This window comes from Planococcus citri, chromosome 5 (genome assembly GCF_950023065.1).
Source record: "Planococcus citri chromosome 5, ihPlaCitr1.1, whole genome shotgun sequence".
Taxonomy (NCBI): Eukaryota; Metazoa; Arthropoda; class Insecta; order Hemiptera; family Pseudococcidae; genus Planococcus; species Planococcus citri.
Window position 1 is genome coordinate 24305975 of NC_088681.1, and position 22625 is coordinate 24328599.

At 33.7% G+C, this 22625-nt stretch overlaps 3 protein-coding genes and 1 long non-coding RNA gene across 5 annotated transcripts in view; 2 read left to right on the plus strand and 2 right to left on the minus strand.

The window, feature by feature from the left end:
* Nucleotides 1-1198: 1198 nt before the first annotated feature.
* LOC135846262 (uncharacterized) lies at nucleotides 1199-5564 on the minus strand. The gene is made up of 2 exons (XR_010558932.1): nucleotides 5446-5564; nucleotides 1199-2241 (listed from the first exon to the last, which is right to left on the minus strand). It is a non-coding gene; the product is annotated as an uncharacterized LOC135846262 (long non-coding RNA).
* On the minus strand, nucleotides 2412-5434 carry LOC135846261 (uncharacterized). The gene is made up of 4 exons (XM_065365255.1): nucleotides 5107-5434; nucleotides 4884-5020; nucleotides 4642-4788; nucleotides 2412-4536 (listed from the first exon to the last, which is right to left on the minus strand). Exons 1-4 carry the CDS (start codon nucleotides 5279-5281, stop codon nucleotides 2527-2529), a joined length of 2469 nt encoding a protein of 822 aa, XP_065221327.1. The 5' UTR covers nucleotides 5282-5434; the 3' UTR covers nucleotides 2412-2526.
* Nucleotides 5565-5781: 217 nt separating the features above from the next.
* Nucleotides 5782-10090, plus strand: spel1 (DNA mismatch repair protein spel1). The gene is made up of 17 exons (XM_065365254.1): nucleotides 5782-6029; nucleotides 6098-6147; nucleotides 6220-6343; nucleotides 6414-6553; nucleotides 6623-6733; nucleotides 6806-6985; nucleotides 7058-7246; nucleotides 7326-7513; nucleotides 7584-7781; nucleotides 7847-8070; nucleotides 8150-8295; nucleotides 8375-8546; nucleotides 8620-9074; nucleotides 9160-9251; nucleotides 9335-9557; nucleotides 9629-9718; nucleotides 9806-10090. Exons 1-17 carry the CDS (start codon nucleotides 5996-5998, stop codon nucleotides 9965-9967), a joined length of 2778 nt encoding a protein of 925 aa, XP_065221326.1. The 5' UTR covers nucleotides 5782-5995; the 3' UTR covers nucleotides 9968-10090.
* Nucleotides 10091-13723: 3633 nt separating this feature from the next.
* Pli (E3 ubiquitin-protein ligase pellino) overlaps nucleotides 13724-22625 on the plus strand; it is a 43557-nt gene continuing 34655 nt past the window's right edge. Inside the window, exons 1-3 of one of the 2 annotated variants that reach the window (XM_065369593.1) lie at nucleotides 13724-14148; nucleotides 14625-14798; nucleotides 21553-21633. In XM_065369593.1, coding sequence (XP_065225665.1) covers nucleotides 14138-14148; nucleotides 14625-14798; nucleotides 21553-21633 — 266 coding nt within the window. In that variant the 5' untranslated portion in view covers nucleotides 13724-14137. The remainder of the gene's footprint in view (nucleotides 14149-14624; nucleotides 14799-21552; nucleotides 21634-22625) is intronic. The other variant, XM_065369594.1, reaches the window with a different exon arrangement.

Consider the following 22625-nt stretch of genomic DNA (forward strand, 5'->3'; position numbering starts at 1 on the left):
TTTTTCCTGCCAATTATTGCATTATGCCGCCTAATTCTAGGTAGTATTAGTATTATTAATTATTGTATTCATTTCTACTAGTCAATTAATGCATAAAATGTCAAAACATTACACATATTTTGACATTTCTGATGATTTAAATTTCAAATTTTTTATATTTGGTTTTTGGTTAAGTGGTTTTGATCAAATATTTTTATTTTTGGTTTTTGGTCAAGTAGTTTTGATCAAATATTTTTTATTTTTGGTTTTGAGTTTTGCACAAAACAGATTTATATTTGGTTTTTCCTTCATTTTTGGTTTTGGGGTTTTTAACAGTTTCAACCCCTGCTGGTGGTATATTTTTAGGTACCTACTTCTGCTTGCATGTACTTCTTTGATTTTTTTCAATTTTGATTAAATTAAATGAATGCTTGATTTTGAAATTTGATTTAATTTTGATTTTTGAGCATTTGATTTTTTTTTCAATGATTTTGATTTGAATTTAAAACAAAATTAGGTAAACATAGGTAATTTACGGTAATTTATGGATAAGTTTCTGAATTAATTCGCAAGTCCCCGATCCGTCAGAGTGCGCTAGTGTGGTCGTTGGTGATGAGACCATTCTAGGATTGTGCAGGTATCCTATGATGAGATCTGTATTAATATTGAATGGAAGCAAATTAATGCGTAACGTTGAAATTCGTTTTTCTCGGAACTGAAGGGGTTTAGGAAAATTTTTGTCAGAACATAAATTGAAGAGGACGAAATTTCCTATCGATTGGTATATTTTTCTTCGAGTTTCGTACAGAAATCAAATGGCGATTTTTTAAACATTTTTATGGACAGATTTTTTAAAATGTCAACTTTAAATTGAAATTACGGAAAATTTTCAGTGGACACATAGGTACTTTAATATACCAAAATGTTCAGAATTTCATCCCCTTTCAAATGGTTTTTTACCGAAAGCGCTAGCAGTTACCGTTCAAAACTTTCCAAAGTTCAAAGCTTTGAACTTTCACAACTTTTGATCGAAAAGCGCTAGAGCTCTGGGGAAAAAACGAGGTTGTAGAGGAGAAAGAGTAGATCATTTTTCATGTTTCAAACACCTATGTGCTCGATCAAATTTTCGATTTATTAAAGTTCAAAGTTTCAAGGTTGAAATTTTTTTACATTTAAATTAAAATAAATCAAAATTTTGATCGAGCACATAGGTGTTTTGTTGGAAATGTGCAACACTGCCATCGAAATTTAACTAGATTTAAGCTCTATCCGGTGTGTGTGGTAACATTGTTTTTTTTCACCATGCCTTTATCATCTCGTTTTGTACTTATATAATTTGATGAATTTGTTTTACGTATTAAATAATGAACAAGACTCTGCTTTTTCGTGACTTTATTTAAACTGTATAATAACAGGTTATGGGCCCAGTCCCTTGCCTAACTGTGCGCGAACAGAAATCGAACTCGAACTATGGTATTCTTCAAGTAATGTACTCTGTACTATTGGCATTTTTGGCCTCGGCAATTTTGGCCTCGCACTCCTTGAACTCGGCAATTTTGGCCTCGCACTCTTTGAACTCGGCATCTATGGCCTCACACTCGGCATATTTGGCCTCGCACTCTCTGAACTCGGCATATTTGGCCTCGAACTCCTTGGACTTTGAACAAGAACTAGAACTCGATCATTGGATCTCAAACAGAACAAACAGACCTCAATCTCCGAACTTTGTCACTATGGACTCACACAACCAGAATCAGAACTCAATCTTGATCAACCTTGAACAGCATCTCAAATGGAATGGCATCTGGCATCTCCAAACAACTACAAGGTACCCAGAATTATTCAGAATGGCATTTCCGGTTAAATTTAGCTATCAGGCAAATGACAACGAACTTACAGAACTTAAAAGTATCAACCTCGAAAAAATTGTAAGGTAAAAGGAAGAAAAGAAAACATGTGTTTGTTAAAGTTGTCAATTTCTTGTGTTCTTTGTATTTTTAAACATATTATCTACTCTTTTTAGAATTAAAGTGCTTCATGACATGTGTTTGTCTATCCAAATTTGCTTACTTTGTGATTTTGTTCTAGTTTATTTATTACTAGGTGCTATTTTTTGATTTTATTTTTTAGAATTACGTATTCCTGAACTTTCGATTGTTGTGTTGTAAGGGAGTGTTGGAAATGTGCAACACTGCCATCGAAATTTAACTAGATTTAAGCTCTATCCGGTGTGTGTGGTAACATTGTTTTTTTTCACCATGCCTTTGGGCGATCTTAACTTCACAGCCGTTGAACACCAAATGTTGCCAAATTTGCTGTTATCATGTGTTTACATTTTTGCGTCATATTTTTATATCAGAAAAGCGAAACAGCTGTAAATGATTAAAATCGAATCACCTAAAAATCTTCACTCATTAGAAAATTGAACTAAATGAAAAGCAACGTCATATTTTATTAATTATTTAACAATCATTTCGGAAATATATAAATTTAACAATTGTTTTGAAAATAATTTCATTTGGTAATTCAAATTTAAAAACTTAACAATCATTTGGTACGTTTTTTCTTATGAGGAGAAGGAAGTGGTAAGAGTTCCAAACCATTTTCTTTTACGATCTCTTTTTTTAAAGCTTCGCTCGCCAACACTACTGAATCATAGCAAACTTGAAGATTATTAGTATCCGGATCTTTTTTAATCAAGTATGTTAAATTTAATAAATCTTTTACAGCTTCTCGTATATTTTTTTTGAGTGTTGAACTTCGTATTGGCAAGTTGGCGTTCGGATCTTGAACCATTTCAGCTTCTGAGTTTTCATTTGTAATTAAAATTCCAAAATTGGTAGGCTGAGGTTGGTCATCAGTATTCACATTAATGATAATATCAGTATCATTTTCGAAATCTTCATCCATTTCTGGCAAATTTATCACCTCCTCAACATGAACATTTTCGGAACTCGAATTCTCCAATGGCAAATCATTTTCTTGGGCAGCGTTTTTAGAGACATCTTTATCCAACGATGAAAATATATTAAACGTTGGATCAATGGTGATGAATGGATTGTCCAGGTAATCTTTGGGTAAATCAGTGAAAGAATGACCAGGAACGTGAAGAAAAATTGCTCCCAAGTGCTTACAAGGAAATTTCCATCTCCGATAATCGTCACAGGTACAGCTTGGTTTTTTGAAGTCAACGCAATACCAAATCGTTTTTTTTTCAGATTTCACCAAAAATTTTCCTTCAGCTACACAATGTATCAGCTTATTGGTCGTGTATGCATTTTTGGCTGAAGCTATACGATCATAGACGTGTTTGATGAAAAATTCAGGTCTTTCAACAAGATAATCAGGTATTTCCTTGTTATAAGTTTTCCATTCAGAATTCAGTCTGGAGTTTATTTTAGAATAGTTTTGACGCGCATCCACGAGAAATTGAGTAATTATGATATCTAAGACTGATGTCATAGATTTGTTGGAGTACTGCTTCAAATAGGAATGCTTAAGGACATGATTCTGGCTTTCTATTCCATTGTTCGTCGTTATTTTAAAAAGAAAATCTGCATTAAAAAATGCTTCAGACCACTTTCGGCGAACGGGGTACCATGTATCCATGAAATACTTCTTGGCTGCTTCATTTTTCAACCAAACCTGACTGGCTTTGAGATCCTCAAAATTCTTTTTGAAATCAGATTCTGTTAATGAACGAGCTAACTTCTTCCACATTGTTTTAAGATGAACGACATCTTGTTTATCCGGAACATTTTTATTCTGCTTCAACCATCGATCCCAACACTGCTCACGATGGAACGCGCAAATAAAAGTAGAGCAATTGAAACACTGTTCAATAGCATTTATCTCAGCTGTACAAAAATCGGTCATGAAGTACTGTACATTCCAATCAGGATTCCAATTTTTCAACATAGTCAGAGCTTCAGCGATGCAAGTCGCATTTTCGTGCTGTATGATAAAGACCGCAGCAACCACATAATTTACGTTCGTTTTAACAACGAGAAAAAACAGCGGCAGTGCATATTTTGTTGTCTTGTACGTAGCATCTAAACAACATACCGACCCATATCTCTTCAGAAGGTGCTTTTGAAACTTATTTTGGTAACAAAACAATAACGTTTGCACAGTTCCGTTTTCATCTTCGCTATATGGTCTAAAGAATATATCATCGTTTTCATCGTGTTTCCATTCATCCATTTTTTGCAGCAATTGATCTTGATCAATTGTACTCCGGTATTTCAGATTGATATGCTTCAGTACGTAATTATAGATCGTTTGTGTTTCTGGGTAGAATGCAGTAGATTCAGATGGAGCTTGTGGGTAATTAGTTTTAACAAAGTTCCTCAACTCTTTCCGGACATATTCTACATTCGTGATGCCAAGGTCCACCAATCGTTGAATTTCATTTTCAAGAGTAGAATCTATACGTAAATTTAGCAGGGCTGTAGCGATGGAATGATTATGCGCTGAAGGAATAGACATGGAAAAGTAATAACGAATTTCTTGTACGACAGCTCCCTTTTTCAAGTTTTCCTCTAGTCGTTGCAGTTCCTACAGTACATAATTAAACAAAATTCAACATTATGTACCTAAAAGTCCAGGAAAGTTGGAACTTGGGAGAAAAGAAGTTGTATTCAGTATTTAAATAATGCGCACTTCTTTCTTCTCACGCCAATGAGTCGTTTGTGAAACATTGTAATCTGGAAAAACCGTAATTTTCAGTATTTTCATTTCCGCTACACAATCCATTTTTTTCGTATTTTGAACATGAAATCGTTGTTTTTTACCAGCTGGATGATCTTTCTAAAATGAGCAGAATGAAATCACTTTTAAAATTTAAATTCCATTACAAGAATATTAATAATATGAATGATTTTGAATAGAGATGGGTAATGTACTTGTTGTTCATCTTGTTTAATTTTGTAGTATTTTTCTCCGTGAGCGCAGTGGAAAATGAATTGGCGATTTTTTTTAAATACATGACCAATATCAATTCTTATCTCTTTATTGTTACAGACGGTGACGAGCTTGCCTTCTTTAAATTGAAAATTAAAAAAAGATTAGTACTGGAAAAGGAAAACTGAGAAAGTATAAAAATAGGATGCTGAATGTATAATTTACCAAGATTTCTCGTATGTCTTACGCTGAAAACATATCCGATTCGTTTTAAAGATTGTAAAAAAATATCAACATCACATTCTGATTCCTTGAAGAAACCACAGACTTTGCTTTCTTGTCTTTCTAAATTGTAAATTTGAATGTTTAAATTGCTTAAAAATTCTATTTCAGGATCCATATTTCAATTTTTTCCAAATTTCCGTTCACCTGTTCTGAAAATAGTCACTTGATACCTGAGCTACGTGAGCTATCAGTTGAACACTGATAAACACACATATCCGGCAACTATGCGTAAAACGTCATTTGGTGTTCAACGGCTGTGAAGTTAAGATCGCCCCATGCCTTTATCATCTCGTTTTGTACTTATATAATTTGATGAATTTGTTTTACGTATTAAATAATGAACAAGACTCTGCTTTTTCGTGACTTTATTTAAACTGTATAATAACATGTTTGAAGAATGAAAAATGATCTACTTTCTTTCCTCTACAAGCTGGTTTTTAATTCAAATCTGTAGCATTAACCATTCAAAAATTATTCAAGAAAAACTAAGAAATTGGGCAAGATCCCATAAGACAATCGAGTGGCTATCCTAGGATGGGGTAATTCACAACTTCTCCACCAGAGCGCGTATCTTTGGTGGGGACTGGCGAATTTGGCAACGTTGGTTTGTTTTTTTTTTGCGATTTCCCGCGGTTCTTATCTCTTCAATTTTTCCGTCCTTTTTCATGCCATTTTCAACATTTTTTTCTTAATTGTGCCCCGTTTGTGCTGAAATTAATCGCGTTTTACTGCTTTATTGTACGATTGTTATAGTGATTTCTGTATTGGAACTTGTTCTGAATTCTTACACTGTATGTACAAGTATCAAAATCTATAAAAGTATCGTCCAATGGCATCCAAACCATCTCAAAACTTTTCTCTGGGTAAGAAATTATTATTAAGCTTCATTATCTTATTACCGAATGAAACTATTTCTTCTGTCGTGTTTCAGATAAACAACAAGTTGCAACTTTCATTACTTACTACAAAAGCTTACCAGAAGTAAGTACTAATTGTTACATTCTTTTATGATGAATGCATTAGCTGGCTTCAATTTAAAACACGTTTTTGCAGAAACCGGCCACAACGATCAGATTTTTCAATCGTGGAGAATTCTACACTGTTCACGGTAGTGATGCGATTTTCACAGCTAGAGAATGGTTCAAAACTACATCATTTATTAAAACTTATACATCTGGTCGGTATATAACACGAGCTAACACTAACTCGAGTATCGTTCAATTTTATAATCTTGCTTTAATCAACAGGTGAAGATACATTGGAATCATTGTTCGTAAATAAGGGTAATTTCGAAGCTTATATTCGTGATTTGTTGCTCGTGAGACATTATCGAGTCGAAGTGTACACCGGTGGATCGAAAACCAATAACTGGACTTTGGAGTTCAAGGTGAGACAATAGTTTCCATTTTATTCAAACGATACATGTACCACGATGTAATCTTATTGTATTTCATAGGGATCGCCTGGAAATTTAACCCAATTCGAAGAATTATTATTCGAGAATGTCGATCAAATTGAAGGCTCTGCAGTTATCGCCATCAGAGTTGGAACGAATTCGCAAAATAAAGTATGTTTGAAAAGAAAATATCTCAAGTTCCAGTATGATACATTGTTTTTTTCGTAATTATTGTTCCTTCAGGCGAATCCTATTAAAGTTGTCGGAATTGCATTACTGGATTGTATCGAACAGAAAATGTCATTGTGTGAAATCACCGACGACGAGTATTTCTCAAATACAGAAGCTTTAATAGTTCAATTGGCTGCTAAAGAATGTCTCTTGGTGTCTGATAACTCTCCCGAGGGTGAAATACTGAAAAAAGTTTGTTTTTTCATCATCTGTATCAATATAAATTAATCATCATGCAGAGTATTCATAAAATATTAACTTCAGGTCATTGAGAGAAGCGGCGTGTTAGTCACTTTACGGAAACGAACCGACTTTTCAGTCGATAATTTGGCTCAAGATTTAAATCGATTGATTAAATTTAAAGAAGGTCAACAGCCGAATGCAATGGCTTTACCTCAAATGAATATGACTGTAGCAGCTTCTTCGTTAGCTGCCATTATCAAGTACCTCGATGTGAGTAGATTCATCTCCATATTCATTTACCGTCGAGTAATCATTCATTTTTTACACGATGTCCATATTTTTTTTACAGCTGACGTCGAATCAAGAAAATTTCGCTCAATTTAATATCGAAACTATTGAAAACCAATGTTTAGTGCACGTTGATTCCGCTGCTTTAAATGCTCTTAGTATTATTCCAGTTGCTAATGTGACTAATTTCAGTAAACATCATTCGGTTTTCGGATTATTGGACAAATGCCGAACTTCTCACGGTCGCAGGTTAGATATTCTCGAGTTTTACCAATTTGAAGGAATTCTTTGAATCTAGAATTTGTGTAATATCTTACAGATTGTTAATGCAATGGGTGAGACAACCATTACGCGATATGAATGCCATCAACGAAAGACATGACATAGTCGAAGCTCTAGTATCCGATACAGAAGTCAGACACGAATTATTCGACGACCATTTACGACGTATTCCTGATTTTCAATCCTTGAGTAAAAAATTACAACGAAATAGAGCTACCATGCAAGATTGTTATAGGTAATTTGGAAATGATTTTTATCAAACTTGATTGTACTTAAAATAATGAAAGTTTCAATGTTCAGAGTATACCAAGGAGTCTCCAAATTACCATCTTTAGTGCAGACATTGAAATCATCCAATGAAGAAAATCCTCACACTACTTTGCAAACCGTCTTTATTAATACGCTAGAAGAACAAATTAAAGATATGAGTAAATTCCAAGAGATGTTGGAATCAACTCTAGATATGACTTTGGTTGATAGAGGAGAGTTCTTAATTAAACCCGAATTTGACGACGAATTAAAAGGTGACGAGTTTTTCTCGAGCACTTTTCGTTTTTATTTAATTTTATTACAATAACAATTGTTTTTTTTTTTTTTTTGAAGAAATGCGCTCGAAAATGGATAATTTGGAGAGCAAAATGAAAAAGCAGTTGACTGCAGCTGCTGCTGAGCTCGGATTACCGGAACATAAATCTATTAAATTGGAATCTAATGGCCAGTTTGGGTTCTTTTTTAGAGTTAGTTTGAAAGTAAGTTCAAAAATTATTCATATTCTTTTTTTTTTTTTTTTTGTGAAGAAGACCGAGTTGAGTATTTTTTTGTTCGTAGGAAGGAAAATTGGTCACTCAAAACAAAGAATTCGATTTACTCGATACTCATAAAGCTGGTGTGCGTTTCCGAAATTCAAAACTTACCGATTTGAACGAAGATTATTCCGAATTACGTAAACAATACCTCGAACACCAGAAAGATATAGTATCCGAAGTCATCGGCGTCGCGTGTAAATATTTCCTAATTGAAAATAATCAAAAATGTCACAATCTGCGAATAAATACGTATAATTAATTTTACAGGTGGATACTGCAACACGCTGCAATATCTCAGTTCAATATTAGCTACATTAGACGTACTAGTCAGCTTCGCTGTAGTAGCAGCATCTGCACCGACACCTTATGTTCGACCGAAAATGCTGCCTTCTGGTACTGGAACAATGAATTTGAAACAAGCTCGCCATCCTTGCGTTGAAATGCAAGATAGTGTATCGTATATACCGAACGATGTACGCTTTCAACAAGATTCAGCCACTTTGTATTTAATTACCGGACCCAATATGGGTGGTAAAAGTACCTATATTCGTAGCATAGGTATTGTGGCTTTGCTAGCGCATATTGGAAGTTTCGTACCTTGCGAAGAAGCCGAGATACCTATTTTAGATGCTATATTGGCCAGAGTTGGCGCCAATGATTCGCAAATTAAAGGAATGTCTACGTTTATGGTGGAAATGGTGGAAACAAGTTCGATTATTAGAGTGAGTTTATGCAAATTCTGTAATACATACATATTTGAAGCAGATTTTTCCAGTATTATATTTCATTTTTGTTTTTCAATTTCAGAGAGCGACTAGTAATTCATTAGTTATTATTGACGAATTAGGACGAGGCACTTCTACATACGAAGGATGCGGCATAGCAAGTGCTATTGTCGAGTAAGTTCAATTTTTAATGCATTTTTTAACAATTTCAAGGTTCATTACGATTTGAAAGCGCTTATATTTTTATTAATATGCAGGTACCTGGCTAAAGATTTGAAACCTTTCACATTGTTTGCTACACATTTCCACGAATTAACGTTGTTAGCCGAAGAAATACCTACTATTCATAATTTACATGTCAGTGCCATGACATCGCAAGATAAATTAACTCATCTGTATCAAGTCAAAAGTGGAGCTTGCGATCAGAGTTTCGGTATTCATGTCGCAAAAATTGCTAAATTTCCACCCCAAGTTGTGCAAGTATGTTTTCCTTACTTTGGTTTGCATTTTGTTTCAAAAATATAAATATAAATGATTTATTTTCACTTCAGGACGCCGAGCAGAAATTAGAAGAATTGGAAGATTTTCTCATCATGGAGGATAAATCAATCAGTGATGAAGATAAGACTAAAATCTTGAAGGTAACTGAATTATTCTTAAAAACCCCTCCCTCCCTTTTAGACAATTCATCTTTTAATAATGATTTTGCTGTGAAAATGTGCTTACAGGAGGGAACAAATATAATCGACGAGTTTCTCGTAAAATGTAAGGATTTAAAATCTCAGAATTTGTCCAAGAATGAATTTTCCTCGAAATTCCAAGCTCTTAAAGATGACGTGAAAAATAAGAAAAATATTTACGTCGAAGCTTTGCTCAATAAAGTATTGTGAATGTATAAATGTCAAGTTAAATGTTCCTTTTATAATTTTATTTCGCTTGTGACTGTTTTATTTTATTTTTTCTTGTAATCGATTTTTGAATTTTTTATGAATAATATATTTTTAGTGCGATCACGTGGTGTAATTTATTTTCGGTGTCCGACTTCGAATTAAACGAGATTTTGATTTTTGGAAAGAAAGTGGTCTAAAATGTCATAACCCGAATTTCAGCAGTTCATGGATTTTTTGATTTGTGGTGAATTTTAGAAAATTCAAAATTACCCATTTTTGGCAATTGGTGTTCGTTTGTTAGAATAAAATGAAATGAAATAAAATTGAGCAAAAATGATGAAATTTGCTGCCTGAACTAATATAACACCCCTCCCCCCGAATCCAGCTACCGCATTTTATAATTATCGTGGAAAGTTGAACTTTCATCGTCAACGTTTAATTTTAAGGATCCCAAGTATTAATTGGCGTCCATATAGTATATTTTCTTTAATACAAGTAGTAATTTGGTCAACGAGATAATATGGGCTCAACTGATTTTGTAACAGAACCTTCAAGATTTTATGAGCTTTTACTCAATGACACCCTAACTAACATGCACGACTATCTACTAATTAATTTAAAATGTTGAGGGTGAAACAAAAACTCCATTGCAGATTATTTGCATTTGGCTCTGTGGCACTTAAAACAAGAAAATCTGAAATGAGCAAAAAAGATATGGAACTTGAGAATAGGTCATAAGGTTTGAAATACTACTAGTTTCCATTTTAGGGCAACTAATTGGGTATCTACTAATTAATTTAAAATGTTGAGGGTGAAACAAAAACTCCATTGCAGATTATTTGCATTTGGCTCTGTGGCACTTAAAACAAGAAAATCTGAAATGAGCAAAAAAGATAAGGAACTTGAGAATAGGTCATAAGGTTTGGAATACTACTAGTTTCCATTTTAGGGCAACTAATTGGGTATCTACTAATTAATTTAAAATGTCGAGGGTGAAACAAAAACTCCATTGCAGATTATTTGCATTTGGCTCTGTGGCACTTAAAAAGTTAAAACAAGAAAATCTGAAATGAGCAAAAAAGATATGGAACTTGAGAATAGGTCATAAGGTTTGAAATACAACAGGTTTCTATCTTAGGGCAACTAATTGGGTATCTACTAATTAGTTTAAAATGTTGAGGGTGAAACAAAAACTCCATTGCAGATTATTTGAATGAGCTCTGTGGCACTTAGAACAAGAAAATCTGAAATGAGCAAAAAAGATATGGAACTTGAGAATAGGTCATAAGGTTTGAAATACAACTGGTTTTTATTTTAGGGCAACTAATTGGGTATCTACTATTTAATTTAAAATGTTGAGGGTGAAATAAAAACTCCATTGCAGATTATTTGCATTTGGCTCTGTAGCACTTCTTGTTGTGTTCTGGCTGTGACCAGCAACCTATTAAACCTCATTTCAACACTGCAATACTTACATACATACTAACAAACCATACTATACTGCCTTACACAGTGTTTTAATTTCAATGATACCACCCCTGTAGTCTATACCAAGTGTGAATCATACTGTCTCCGCTACTGTATTATGTAAAACCTATATGAGGTGTTTTTTTTTTAAGAAGTAGGTATCCGCGGAAGCAAGAGTTATTTTTTCTTAATCTAACAACTTCTCGCTAACAGGTTCCTTATTTACCATTCAATTTCAGAATCAAAATGAGGTATGCAGTAAGGAACTTCAACTCAAACATAAGGCGTTGTTATAGAAGTGTGATTAAAATTTAGCACATCAAAGTATAACCATACTAGGTAGGTATATTGTAAGTAGGTTGAGATGATGAATTGTTAGCGGGTCTTCCCCTCGTATACCATAGTAGTGTTTTTTTCTAGAAAACCAAAAATCACCTGTAGTAACTACCTTAAAAATACTCTGCTGAGATAAGTACTCTGGAACAGCACACTTGACATTTGGAGTATGCACGATTGCACACATAGGCCAGAAAAATGTGTATCCTCCGGTTTTGTGATCTTAAATTCCATGCCAACAGATAGTTGGTTCAAGAGTACGTTACATAAGCCCATAAGAAGCCATTGTCAACAGAGAACTGGACTGGGATTATGAACTTTTGTTACAGTTAACAAAATTGTTAATGTTAATAAAACAAAAAATCTCACGTTAAATTGACATGGCTCAATGAAAAGTTAATGAGAAGTCATAGAAAAGATATTGAGTTACCAAATTCTTCAACTCTTAAGCTTAACAAACACGGGGGGCGAAAATCACTCTCTGAGTCTCTGATGATAGAAAAGTTGTTTTAATCTGCAATGGAGTTTTTGTTTCACCCTCAACATTTTAAATTAATTAGTAGATACCCAATTAGTTGCCCTAAAATGGAAACCAATAGTATTTCAAACCTTATGACCTATTCTCAAGTTCCATATCTTTTTTGCTCATTTCAGATTTTCTTGTTTTATAATGCCACAGCTCTTTTACCTGGATTTTCAGCAATTTCATTCACGTCAGGACTGTCAAGAGTAATTCCCATTATCTCTTCAATGTTCAATGTCACAAGCATACTCAGGATTTGAGGAATAGCTATGAGGACTGGTTTGCAATTTAATTTTCATAAAATCTTCGATATAAATGGTATACCCCTTCCATAATTCAGTAGATTTTATGTATTTACCTACAGTGGTAGTGGTATATGGGCCCAAATTAGGCCCGAACGCTTCGCGATCTCCGCGACAGCGCGCGGGAAAACACACCTGGGCTCGGGCGTATGCTCAAGTGCCCCATATAGGTATAGGTACCACTAATACATATTCTGCAAACTGGCTTACTCGAATTTTAAAGTTTAAACTGCTCGTAACACTATGAATGATAATAATTATGACATGAGACTTGATTTTTAATTCCAATTCTTTTTGTTTGTATTCATTTTTTATTTAGAAAGGTAGAACTTCATGTATGTAGGTAGTAGGTACCTACGTAAAATAATTTTTTTTTTTTTCATTTCCAGATTTCAAACTCAAAGTGAAAATTGAATAGAACAAACTCTTGACCCGGTCGATCGATGATCGTTTTTTCACGATTTTGTTTTTAAACTCGTTACTTCAAGACGTCCAATTCAATAATTTTTTAAATATATTTTCAGTATCGTTTGTTTTTGCTTTTTGCTCGAAATACGGAAATAAAAACTCAAACGCTGTAGTGAACTTTTGGTAGGTAAATATTGCTATTGCATTTCTTGAATTATTAGATCAAGGATCAAGATGTAATTTAGTTTCAAGTGGTGCAATACGAATGAAACTTGATGAAACATCGGTACAAATGTTACAATAATAATGATCTAGCTGCATTCAAAAATTGGTAAGTTTCATCATCACTCATCAGAATCAAATTTTAACATCAAAGAAAAAGAAAAGAAATGAAGGAAAAAAATTCTATTCCATTGTAAATTTGAATTTTTAATGAAAATGAATAATGGTTCTGGTCATTCTCATTTAATTCATTTGACAAAAGGAAAAGATTGCCCTAATTAATTTCAAAACGAAAATATTATTTTAGAATAAAAAGAAGCCGGAACTGAATTCTATCGGAATCGGTTTCAGTTTTCTTTTCATCTCATCCATTCATTCATTTCACGTTCCGTTCGAGTAACCGTTCCAGCAGTTACGTTCAAACTTGCGTTCCGAATTCCTAATGTAAACATTGGCAACACTGGGTTTTATCCCTCCATTATCATGGTTGTATACACTCGAAGCTTTTTCAGAAGAACGAAACATCTTCCATTGTTTTTGGGCGAATTAAAGTCTCGCGTTGAAAAAATTTTGCGCTCTTCAAATTAATTGCAATAATTTCGCTTCAGTTGCAATCAGTGCAGTGATATTGCACCGAGCATAGTTTTTCAAACAGTTTCGGTTTTGCATTCGAACAGTGTTTTAAATCTTTCGTATACGTTGCGTTTTTATTATGTCATTATCGCGTATTATCTTTTTTATCTTTTCAACGTTTTGAATGTGTACAAAAAAAATAATAATAATTTATTGTGAATTTTAAATCATTTTCCTCTCTAATTAGTAACTCTGCAGCAGTGCTCGAGTGTTAATATGGCTTTCGTGCGGACAAAATATTCTCGAACGAAAATTTTTCATTAATTGGATTTATCAAGCATGGTGATTAAGTAAGTCGAATACTCATTCATGTATTTGTAACCTTTGATGTAACAGTTTTCAAACATCGTTCGAATTTGCGCAATTCGTATTAATTGTTTGCAAGTTATAACTAAACAAGTAAATGGCGCGTTGGGTATTGTTTTCTTTTCGTTGGGTTATCTCTTATTTCTATTGTTAACATGTTTTGAACTCGTACAGTCGCAAAAAAAAAATATTCGCGAGATCATAAAACTTACTCAAGATGCGTGTAAACAGTCACGATAAATAGATTATTTATATATTATTACGAACGAGTATTATTAGAATTTAATAATACTAACGTTCGAATAATACCTTTCGATCGAATGATTAGTCTTCGAACGGAAATAGACGTGATTTCCCTTATGACTAATGCAATTTCAAGCTACCTCATCGTATATTCTAATATCAGTTCCCTTATATTGTATGACCCTAGTACTAATTTTTTCTCTTTTTTTGTTGACAGATCGGACGCATCTGCAGATGCTTTAGTAGCGTCACCGTGCTCCGATGTAGTCGGCGGTGACGATGCTCCCAAGAGAACCGTTGATAACGATATGCAAGTATCTCAAGATGTATGCTCTCAAGACGAGTCGATAAACAAAAATCTAGTCAAATATGGGGAATTGATAATTTTAGGGTAAGTTACGCATCGATCTCATCTTCGAGAATTAAATTGCTCAATATTTTCACAGTATCGGCGGTAAAATCAGCGTCATCGTAATGTAATCGTACGTGTACGTGATGAGAATTTGATTCGATCGGTGATCGCGTGTTGCTGCCTATCTCTACCCACGTTATGTTTTGAAATTGAATTTTTTCTGCTCACTTAAGTGTGAATTCAACTCGTTGATACGCTTCGAAATGACCACATTCGTGAAAAACTGCCTCTGTAATCGTTATCCGTTTTCATTGTTTAGACTCTGCAGCATTTCCGGGGAAAATGTCGCCTTGCTCGTGGAATTTTTACAATAAATTCGTCGAACACGAACCATTATCGAGTCATATGCCACTATGAAAATTTTCGGTCACAAAGCGTTTTCTAATATAAACCACTATACGATCGATAATCGTATATACCGAAACAATGACGAAGGCTTTATTATTAAATGGATTAAAATTCTATGTTTATATATTCGATACCTACTCGAACCAATTAGCAAAATTGACGTTCTCAGAAGCACATCGTATCCAATTCGCGTGTCGTTTAATCGCTTTATCTTACTCGAATTGGGATTTCCACATCGGAACAGATGGCGACGTGTTTCCCATGTGGATGTGATGCTCTTATCTTCACTTCGCTCGGCTTTATTTTCGTATTTTTGTTATGAAAATACAGCTGTGTAGGTAAGGTAATGCGACGTATTTGAAATTCATCATGGGAGCTACGAAAGCATCGATGAGAGTGTTGAGCAAATTATTCATCATTTTTGAGAATTAATTGTGTTATTTCGTTCTGGAAAATAACGTATTACTAATAGTTCAATTTTGATAACGAAGTTTTCACCGAATAACGTCTCTTATCGTTATTATAAATATGGAATGATACAACAATATGAACGCTGCTGTTGTGTTGGTTGAATTATCAAACTAGTTTGTAAAGTGACAATATTTGAAAAAACCTGAAAATTATACGTTTCGAGTAAAATTTATACCTTCTCGTAGCTCGACTTTACTGAATGAAACTAGCTTCGAAAGTATTATCTGTTCGAATTTATTTGTCTACCTTATCGTGTATCGATACTATGATTGCGTAAGGTTGTAATTTACACCTCAAGTCATGCCTATTTTCGATCCGAACTAAAATATTGTGTAGTGTTGAAGTACCTCTCATTTCTAGCACGTAATTGAGGATGAACATTTGTTATGTGTTTTTATCAGTACTTGATAATTTATACATTTGTGTACTACTGTCAAGTGACTGGTATAATTTCCTCTTACGAGAAATAACGATCATTTGGTTCGTTTCAAGTTCATGGATATAAAAATTGTGTCGAATTTTTTTTCCAAATAGGTTGTTAACTTGTTACTCCTTTGGGATCGATGTATGTGTATTTGAAGAAACACAGGGGAAATGAAATGAATGATGTTAGAGATTAAGGAAAAATGAAAGGAAATCAGAAGCAGAAAAAATCAGGCTGAAGATTGAGATAATTGCTTGTTATCTAATTTTAACACCAATGTACAAGATAAGTGGACTGAAAATGATAACGCTCGAATTAAATCTATTTCCGATTCCTGTACCCAATCAAGTGTTCGTCATTTTATTTGAAATGTTCTAATTACGAGAACACTAATGAGTAATGGTCGAGTGAAGAATTGATAAAATGCAGTCTCTCTACTCGATGGAATTCGAAAATAAATGGAGAATTAATATGATCAAATATTCATTTCCAAAAAACGCTCCTTCGTTTGAAGATTGCGACGAAAGACGAAAAAACTAGCCAAAATTTCGTCATTTTCGAATGTTACCAAATATTGCACTAGGTTGTCGTCAGAATGACGAATTGATTTTTAAGAAGATAGCGTTTTTTTTCCTTATTCAACGTCGAGTTTTTCGTGGAATTTCGACCAAGTCATTCGATCTAATATGGATTTGCGAAGTGGGCGAAAAGTTTGGTGATTAATGTTGCACAAATTATTGTTTAGTTTTGAATTGAATTCGACGTAATGTTTTGCAATGCTGATTACTACTGATCGTCTACCCAGGAAAAATGATCAATTAAAGAAAGAGAAAAGTGGTGTAATTTCCTTCTGATGTTTGTGCGTGGATTTTGACGTCACCATTTTCCTTTTCGGTGAAATTTTATCAGCATTTACATCATAATCCTTTTCGACCTTTTTTTCTTGCCTCTTCTTCCTCTTATAAAAACACATTACCTGCTTACTTCGATCCACTATGAAGTCAGAATGAACGATATCTGGGTTTTTTCTTACTATGTGTGAGTATTTTGATTTCTTTGAATTATTAAACGTCTATCGTTCAAATTGCTGCTATTCTCATTTGGAAATTTCTAATTTTGAATCGTGAACTTTTCCTGAAAGCTTCAGTTTGGCTCAAAAACAGTTGTAATTGATTCGGAGGGGGGGGGGGGCTTGACTGTAGGAGATAGGAGAAGCTCCATGCAATTCTCCACAAAAATGGCGATTTTGATTTTTTTCTATCAAATTTGAAATTTTCAACTTGTGAAAAAATAGACATTCTTCGACTCGTCATCCAAAATTCGAGATTCATCACCTGTCTTAATTGATTCAGAATTTTAGAACTTACTTACATAGTAGGATCAAGTTTTTAGCCGCCGAAGTTGATTACAACGTCCTCTGGAGCAATTTAAAACTAGTACTAGAGAAAGATCAACTTTTGCTGGAGGCTGCAGAAACCAAATGGGATTGAAAATGGTGGCAATCGATTCGTGGGGTCAACTTTGCCATGTTTGGTGAATTTCTCGACACCCCCCTTATGCCCCACCCCCCAGAAATGAAAATTTAGAAAAATGTTGGCGCCTAAAATTCATCTTACCCTTAGAGCATTTCGTGAAACTGCTTGAAAATCATTTTTAAACCGATTTTAAAGGATTTTATGCAAATTTAGCCCAAAAAGATGAAATGCGAAATTTGGCCCCCCTTTGAACCAGTCTGGCGGCGTAAATTTTTAGGAATTTTTTATTTTGAGATTCGCTCTTATTTTGTCGTCGTCGTGTCGTCGTGGTTCCTTTTCCTTTACAGGACATTGGAAATCGCATTTTTGTGGTACCCTAACAGGGTGAGGCGAATGCCTATGCCAATGCGATTATTCTGGGGAATCGACGTTGTTTTGAGCTTTCACGTAGTAGTTTCCCGTTGCTTTCTACGCTATCTACAAAGTAGCTCATACATCACTAGCCGGGTTTTTATAACCCTGAGATTTATTTATGGGATATTTTGCTATTTTTAAAAATTTGCAAAAAATTGAAAAACCAACATTGGTAGTTTGAGATGTAAATCTGAGATTAGAGTGGACGAGCTTTTCTCCTGAGCGAATATACGATTTGATTGGGACTCGATCAGAGTATCTAACAGGCAGTGAAAGTAGTGAAAAAGTAGTGATTTTAAAACTGGGTAGTGAAAGTAGTGAAAAAATAGTGAATTTAGTCAAAGAGGTAGTGAAAAAATGAAAAAATTCATTAATATGTAGGTTTATATTTTGCATTGTTTTTTTTTGATTGATGATAAAAAATACTGTGTATGCAATTTTTCTTCCAATTTCAATTTTTTTGAAAATTTTCCTGTGAAAAATTTGACTTTATTAATCAGGGTGTTCATTCTTCCGAAAAGCCTGGGAATTTGGTCGGTCTGAAAAAGTCAGGGGATTTTGTAATTTTCACGAAAAATCTCTGGAATTTTGAAAGAACGATCAATCGCAAATTTCGGATATGGGCCTGTAATGAAAGAAAAACATAATTTTTCATTCAGGTTTCTTTTATCAGAATTGAAAATTTCAATGATTTTTACTAAAATTGTCAAAAAAAAAGAGTCGACACTAATTTAGGGGAAAACAGCACTGGTACCCTATTTGAAAAAAAACACGTTTATCACCAAAAGTGTAAAAAGAACTGTTTTTTTTGCGCCAAAATTGCTATCAACTTCTGTTTTTGACAAAATTTTAAAAAAGTCCTAATTTGCAAAAATTTTACAAAAAGCCCTATTTCTTCCCAAATTTTTGTTAAAATTGAAAAAAAGTACGTAATATTTTTTTGCCAAAAAAATGGATGGAAATCAGTCCTGTTTTTTTGTCAAAATTTCAAAAAAGCCTTTTTTTGGAAAAATTGCCAAAATTTTTAAACATTTTTACCTTTTTTCTATTTTTTAAAAATCGTACTACAAAATTTTCCATTTTTCATTTTTTCTTTCTCTATTTTTTTTCCAAGAACAAATAAGTAGGTATATGCAAAAGAAATTTTAGTACCTTTTTTTTTGACTTGAATAAATTTTGATCTGACCTTCCTCCCTCTCCCCTTTTAAATGAAACATTCTTATGACGATGTCCTGATTTTTTTGTTAAAATTGCCGAAAAGATAAGTTTTATTGTTAAAAAATGTCAGAAAGTTTTAAAAAGCCATTTTTGTTATTATTGCCATAAAATTTTCAAATTTTTCATTCATTCTCTTTTTTTGTCGAAATTTTTATTTTTTTTTTATTTCAAGGTTAGCACTGGCACAAAAAAGGAATTTTTATTTCAGAACTTTCACCCCCGCTTCGCTAAGGATAGATTTTTGTTTCGTCTTATTTTCTAAATTAAAGAGAAGGAGGTTGATTGTATTTTTTTCTCAACGTTACAACGTTAGAAAGTGGCACGAAAGAAAGCACAAAATTTCTTTGAAATTTCAGTATTCGCTCAAAAATGTTGTAAAAAAACAAGATTTTCAAAAAATTTATCAAAAAGCACAACTTTTTTGTAATTGGTTGGAAGCCGGTCTCGAAAACCCGAACTTTTATAAATTTGGCCACAAGCAGGACTTTTTTTTTTAGTAAAAATCTGAACTGTTTTGCAATTTTGGCAAAAACGGTTCCTTTTTAAAATTTTGACCAAAAAAAAAAAAAAATGAAAAAATATGACTTGAATTAAATTTGATTCCCTTCCACTTTTCAAATTGAAATATTTGAAACATTTCCAATAACGACGAGTTTTTGCCAAAATTGTAAAAAATTTATACCTAATTTTCCCCATTTTTTCAATCAAACTTTTCAATTTTATAATTAGAATTTGATTATTTTTTACTGCTTACAAATTTTGCTTTGAATACATTTTGTGTTGATCTGCCATCATTCCTCCTTCTCCAAAATATTAAAACATTCAAGAGACTGAAAATTTTGCTTTTGATTTGCCTTTTCACGTTACCTTTCCTGTATTTATTCAAAATTTTCAAAGCACAGTTTGATGTTCAAGATGAAGCCTTGAATAAAAATATTTTATGCTGTAATTTGTATTTTAATTGCTTGAATGAAAAATGCAAACGTCAAAATTTCAACTGCTGGAATTATTTTTGCACATTTGGAAGAATTTTCTAGGCACCTACCTTCTCTGCTGAATGAAAACTGAAATCTTTCAGAAAGCTCCAAAGCTGCTGGAAAGATAAAAATTTCGGTTTGAAGAATCCAGATTCCAGAATCCAGTACTCGTTTTAATAGTAAGGAACATACCCACCAGAAATTTACAAAAATTATCACCACTGTAATTAACAAATGAAAATAAAATGAAAAAAAAAATACTAGCAATTTACGAAAATTTTCAAGTAATTTTGTAACATTAGATCAGATGTGCTGTAATAATGTAGGTAAGTGGCCAAATTTTCAAGTACTACACAATGTCAAGAATAATTCACCGCAATTTTTTGCAGCTTTTTAAATCTTGGACAAAATATTTCAACATCAGATATTCGTGATAACTAATTACTCTCTAAAATATTGGAAATTGATTGTTTTTCCCTCAAGTTTTTAAAAGACTGATAGTGGCATAATACACAAAGAATTCAGCTGCTGATAAGCTATCTTAACAATCGTTCATTTGAAAAAATTTTCCATTCAGGGCCGAATAACCCAAATTCCTCAAAAATTGTGGATCTTGAGTAGCGCAAAATGGAATCTGCCTAGCTAGAATTATTTATTGTTAGCACCTTCAAAACCCAAGTCAGGCAAACATACATACTTGTTCCTAGAATGGGTTGCCTACTCACCCGTTTGAAGGAGGGTCATTCGTTCCGATACACCCTGTAAATGCTTATTTAATAAACGAACCCACATCCATTCAACACATACTTTTCAACTGTCCCCAACAGAAACAAAACAGACTTACTCTACAGATAAAAGAAAATCCACCTACTATCCCTGACGAACCCTCTGAAATACAAAAATTCATCTCCCTAATAAAAAACATCAACCTGACAAACCAAATCTAACCCCTTTTTTTTACGGGTGTAATAATCTTGTAATTATAAACACCCCCCCCCCCCCAAAAAAAATATGCACTGATTATAGTACAGAGGTGGGCAAAAGTCAGCTTGCATTTGCAAAAATTGAAAAATGAAATTTTCACATTTCTAAAAGTTTTAGTTTTTTGTCAAAAAATCAAAAAAACTAAGCATCTTAGAAAAAAATAATGGCATTATGACGATTGGAAATTTAATTCTTAGAAATGTTGGTCGTGTGTATTTTTTTTTGTAGGACGCTTCGTTTCACCTCCAGTGAGGTCGATTTTTATGAAACTCAGTTTGCAAATTTTTTCAAAAGTTCATTTCAAAATGTTTTGTTTTTTGACAAAAATCTAAAACTAAGCATCCTAGAAAAAAACTAATGATATTCTAACGATTGGAAATTTAATTCTCTACAATTTTGGTCATGTGTAATTTTTTTTGTAGAACACTTCGTTTCGCCTCCGAAAGTGGGAAATTGACGCATTCGCGATTTTCGAGGATACAAGCTGATTTTGGCCCATCCCTGTAAGTACTATTTAGCGCAATTATTTTCTATAACCTTAAAATGATTTTTTCCATTTGAAAGAAAAAATCAATTTTCATGATTTTAAATAAAGTTTCTTAAATGTATACTAATATCAATTTTTCAAAATCGAATAAAATTTAAAAAAAATGAAGATCCATGTTGAAATGAAACATCTAACAAAAGTCCTCTCTCCTGGTCCATCTCAGCCCTATAAAACTTCAAATGCAAGTCCTCGCTTCTCTCAATTTGCAAACACATTCTAAGACTCATATCGCAGAATACATTATCATCACATAAAACCTTAGTACTGCGTAATGCATTTGTACTTAGAGAACTATAACACGCTTCTTTACTCTCGTTACCTCTTTAATAAGAGGCACATTTATGCGCCCAAGACCAAAAGATGATGCGAACGAGTAAACCGAGAGCGAGATGGACGCAAAGAGAGAATAAAGATCATTCAACTAATCATCATCATCGTTCTCGTCGCTACTCCGACTCCGCTATGGTCTGTGCGATGCTACGACCGCAAGAAAGACGAAAATAAACCATAACATACCCCGCGATGCTACGCAAGGGAACGTGCGATGCTGTACGCGGTCCTACTAATTAGAACACGATTTTTATCGTACGCTTACAATTAAAGTCAACCGGATAAATCCGCCTATATTTGACGCGAAAATTACCCAGGCTGCTTGTGCTTGGTTTCACTGTCTCGCGTTCGCGGTTCGTGGATCGTGGATCGTGGCTCGCGTATTATGCCACCTCTTCGTACCTCGCTTGGCACGCGTACCATGTCGAGAATCCTTTTTAACCCGTTCTTCTCGTATCACGAAACTATTCACAGACCATTTCGATATGTACAGTTTGCAAATAGCTAGGTAAATAAAAATACAATCGAAGAATCAAATCGTCGAATCGCTGCAAGTGCGTCAACCGGCAGCAAAAATTCTTCGTATTCGTTCACAGCGAACCGATTTGCTGCTCGGAT

Excerpts from the sequence above, each read along its gene's own strand:
- LOC135846261 (XM_065365255.1), bottom strand. The coding sequence starts at position 5,281 with ATGGATCCTGAAATAGAATTTTTAAGCAATTTAAACATTCAAATTTAC. Across the intron at positions 4,789-4,883 it reads TTAAACAAGATGAACAACAA|AAAGATCATCCAGCTGGTAA; the intron begins GTACATTACCCA and ends TGCTCATTTTAG. Across the intron at positions 4,537-4,641 it reads ATTGGCGTGAGAAGAAAGAA|GAACTGCAACGACTAGAGGA; the intron begins GTGCGCATTATT and ends TATGTACTGTAG.
- spel1 (XM_065365254.1), top strand. The coding sequence starts at position 5,996 with ATGGCATCCAAACCATCTCAAAACTTTTCTCTGG. Across the intron at positions 8,547-8,619 it reads CGAAGTCATCGGCGTCGCGT|GTGGATACTGCAACACGCTG; the intron begins GTAAATATTTCC and ends TTAATTTTACAG. Across the intron at positions 9,252-9,334 it reads ATAGCAAGTGCTATTGTCGA|GTACCTGGCTAAAGATTTGA; the intron begins GTAAGTTCAATT and ends ATTAATATGCAG.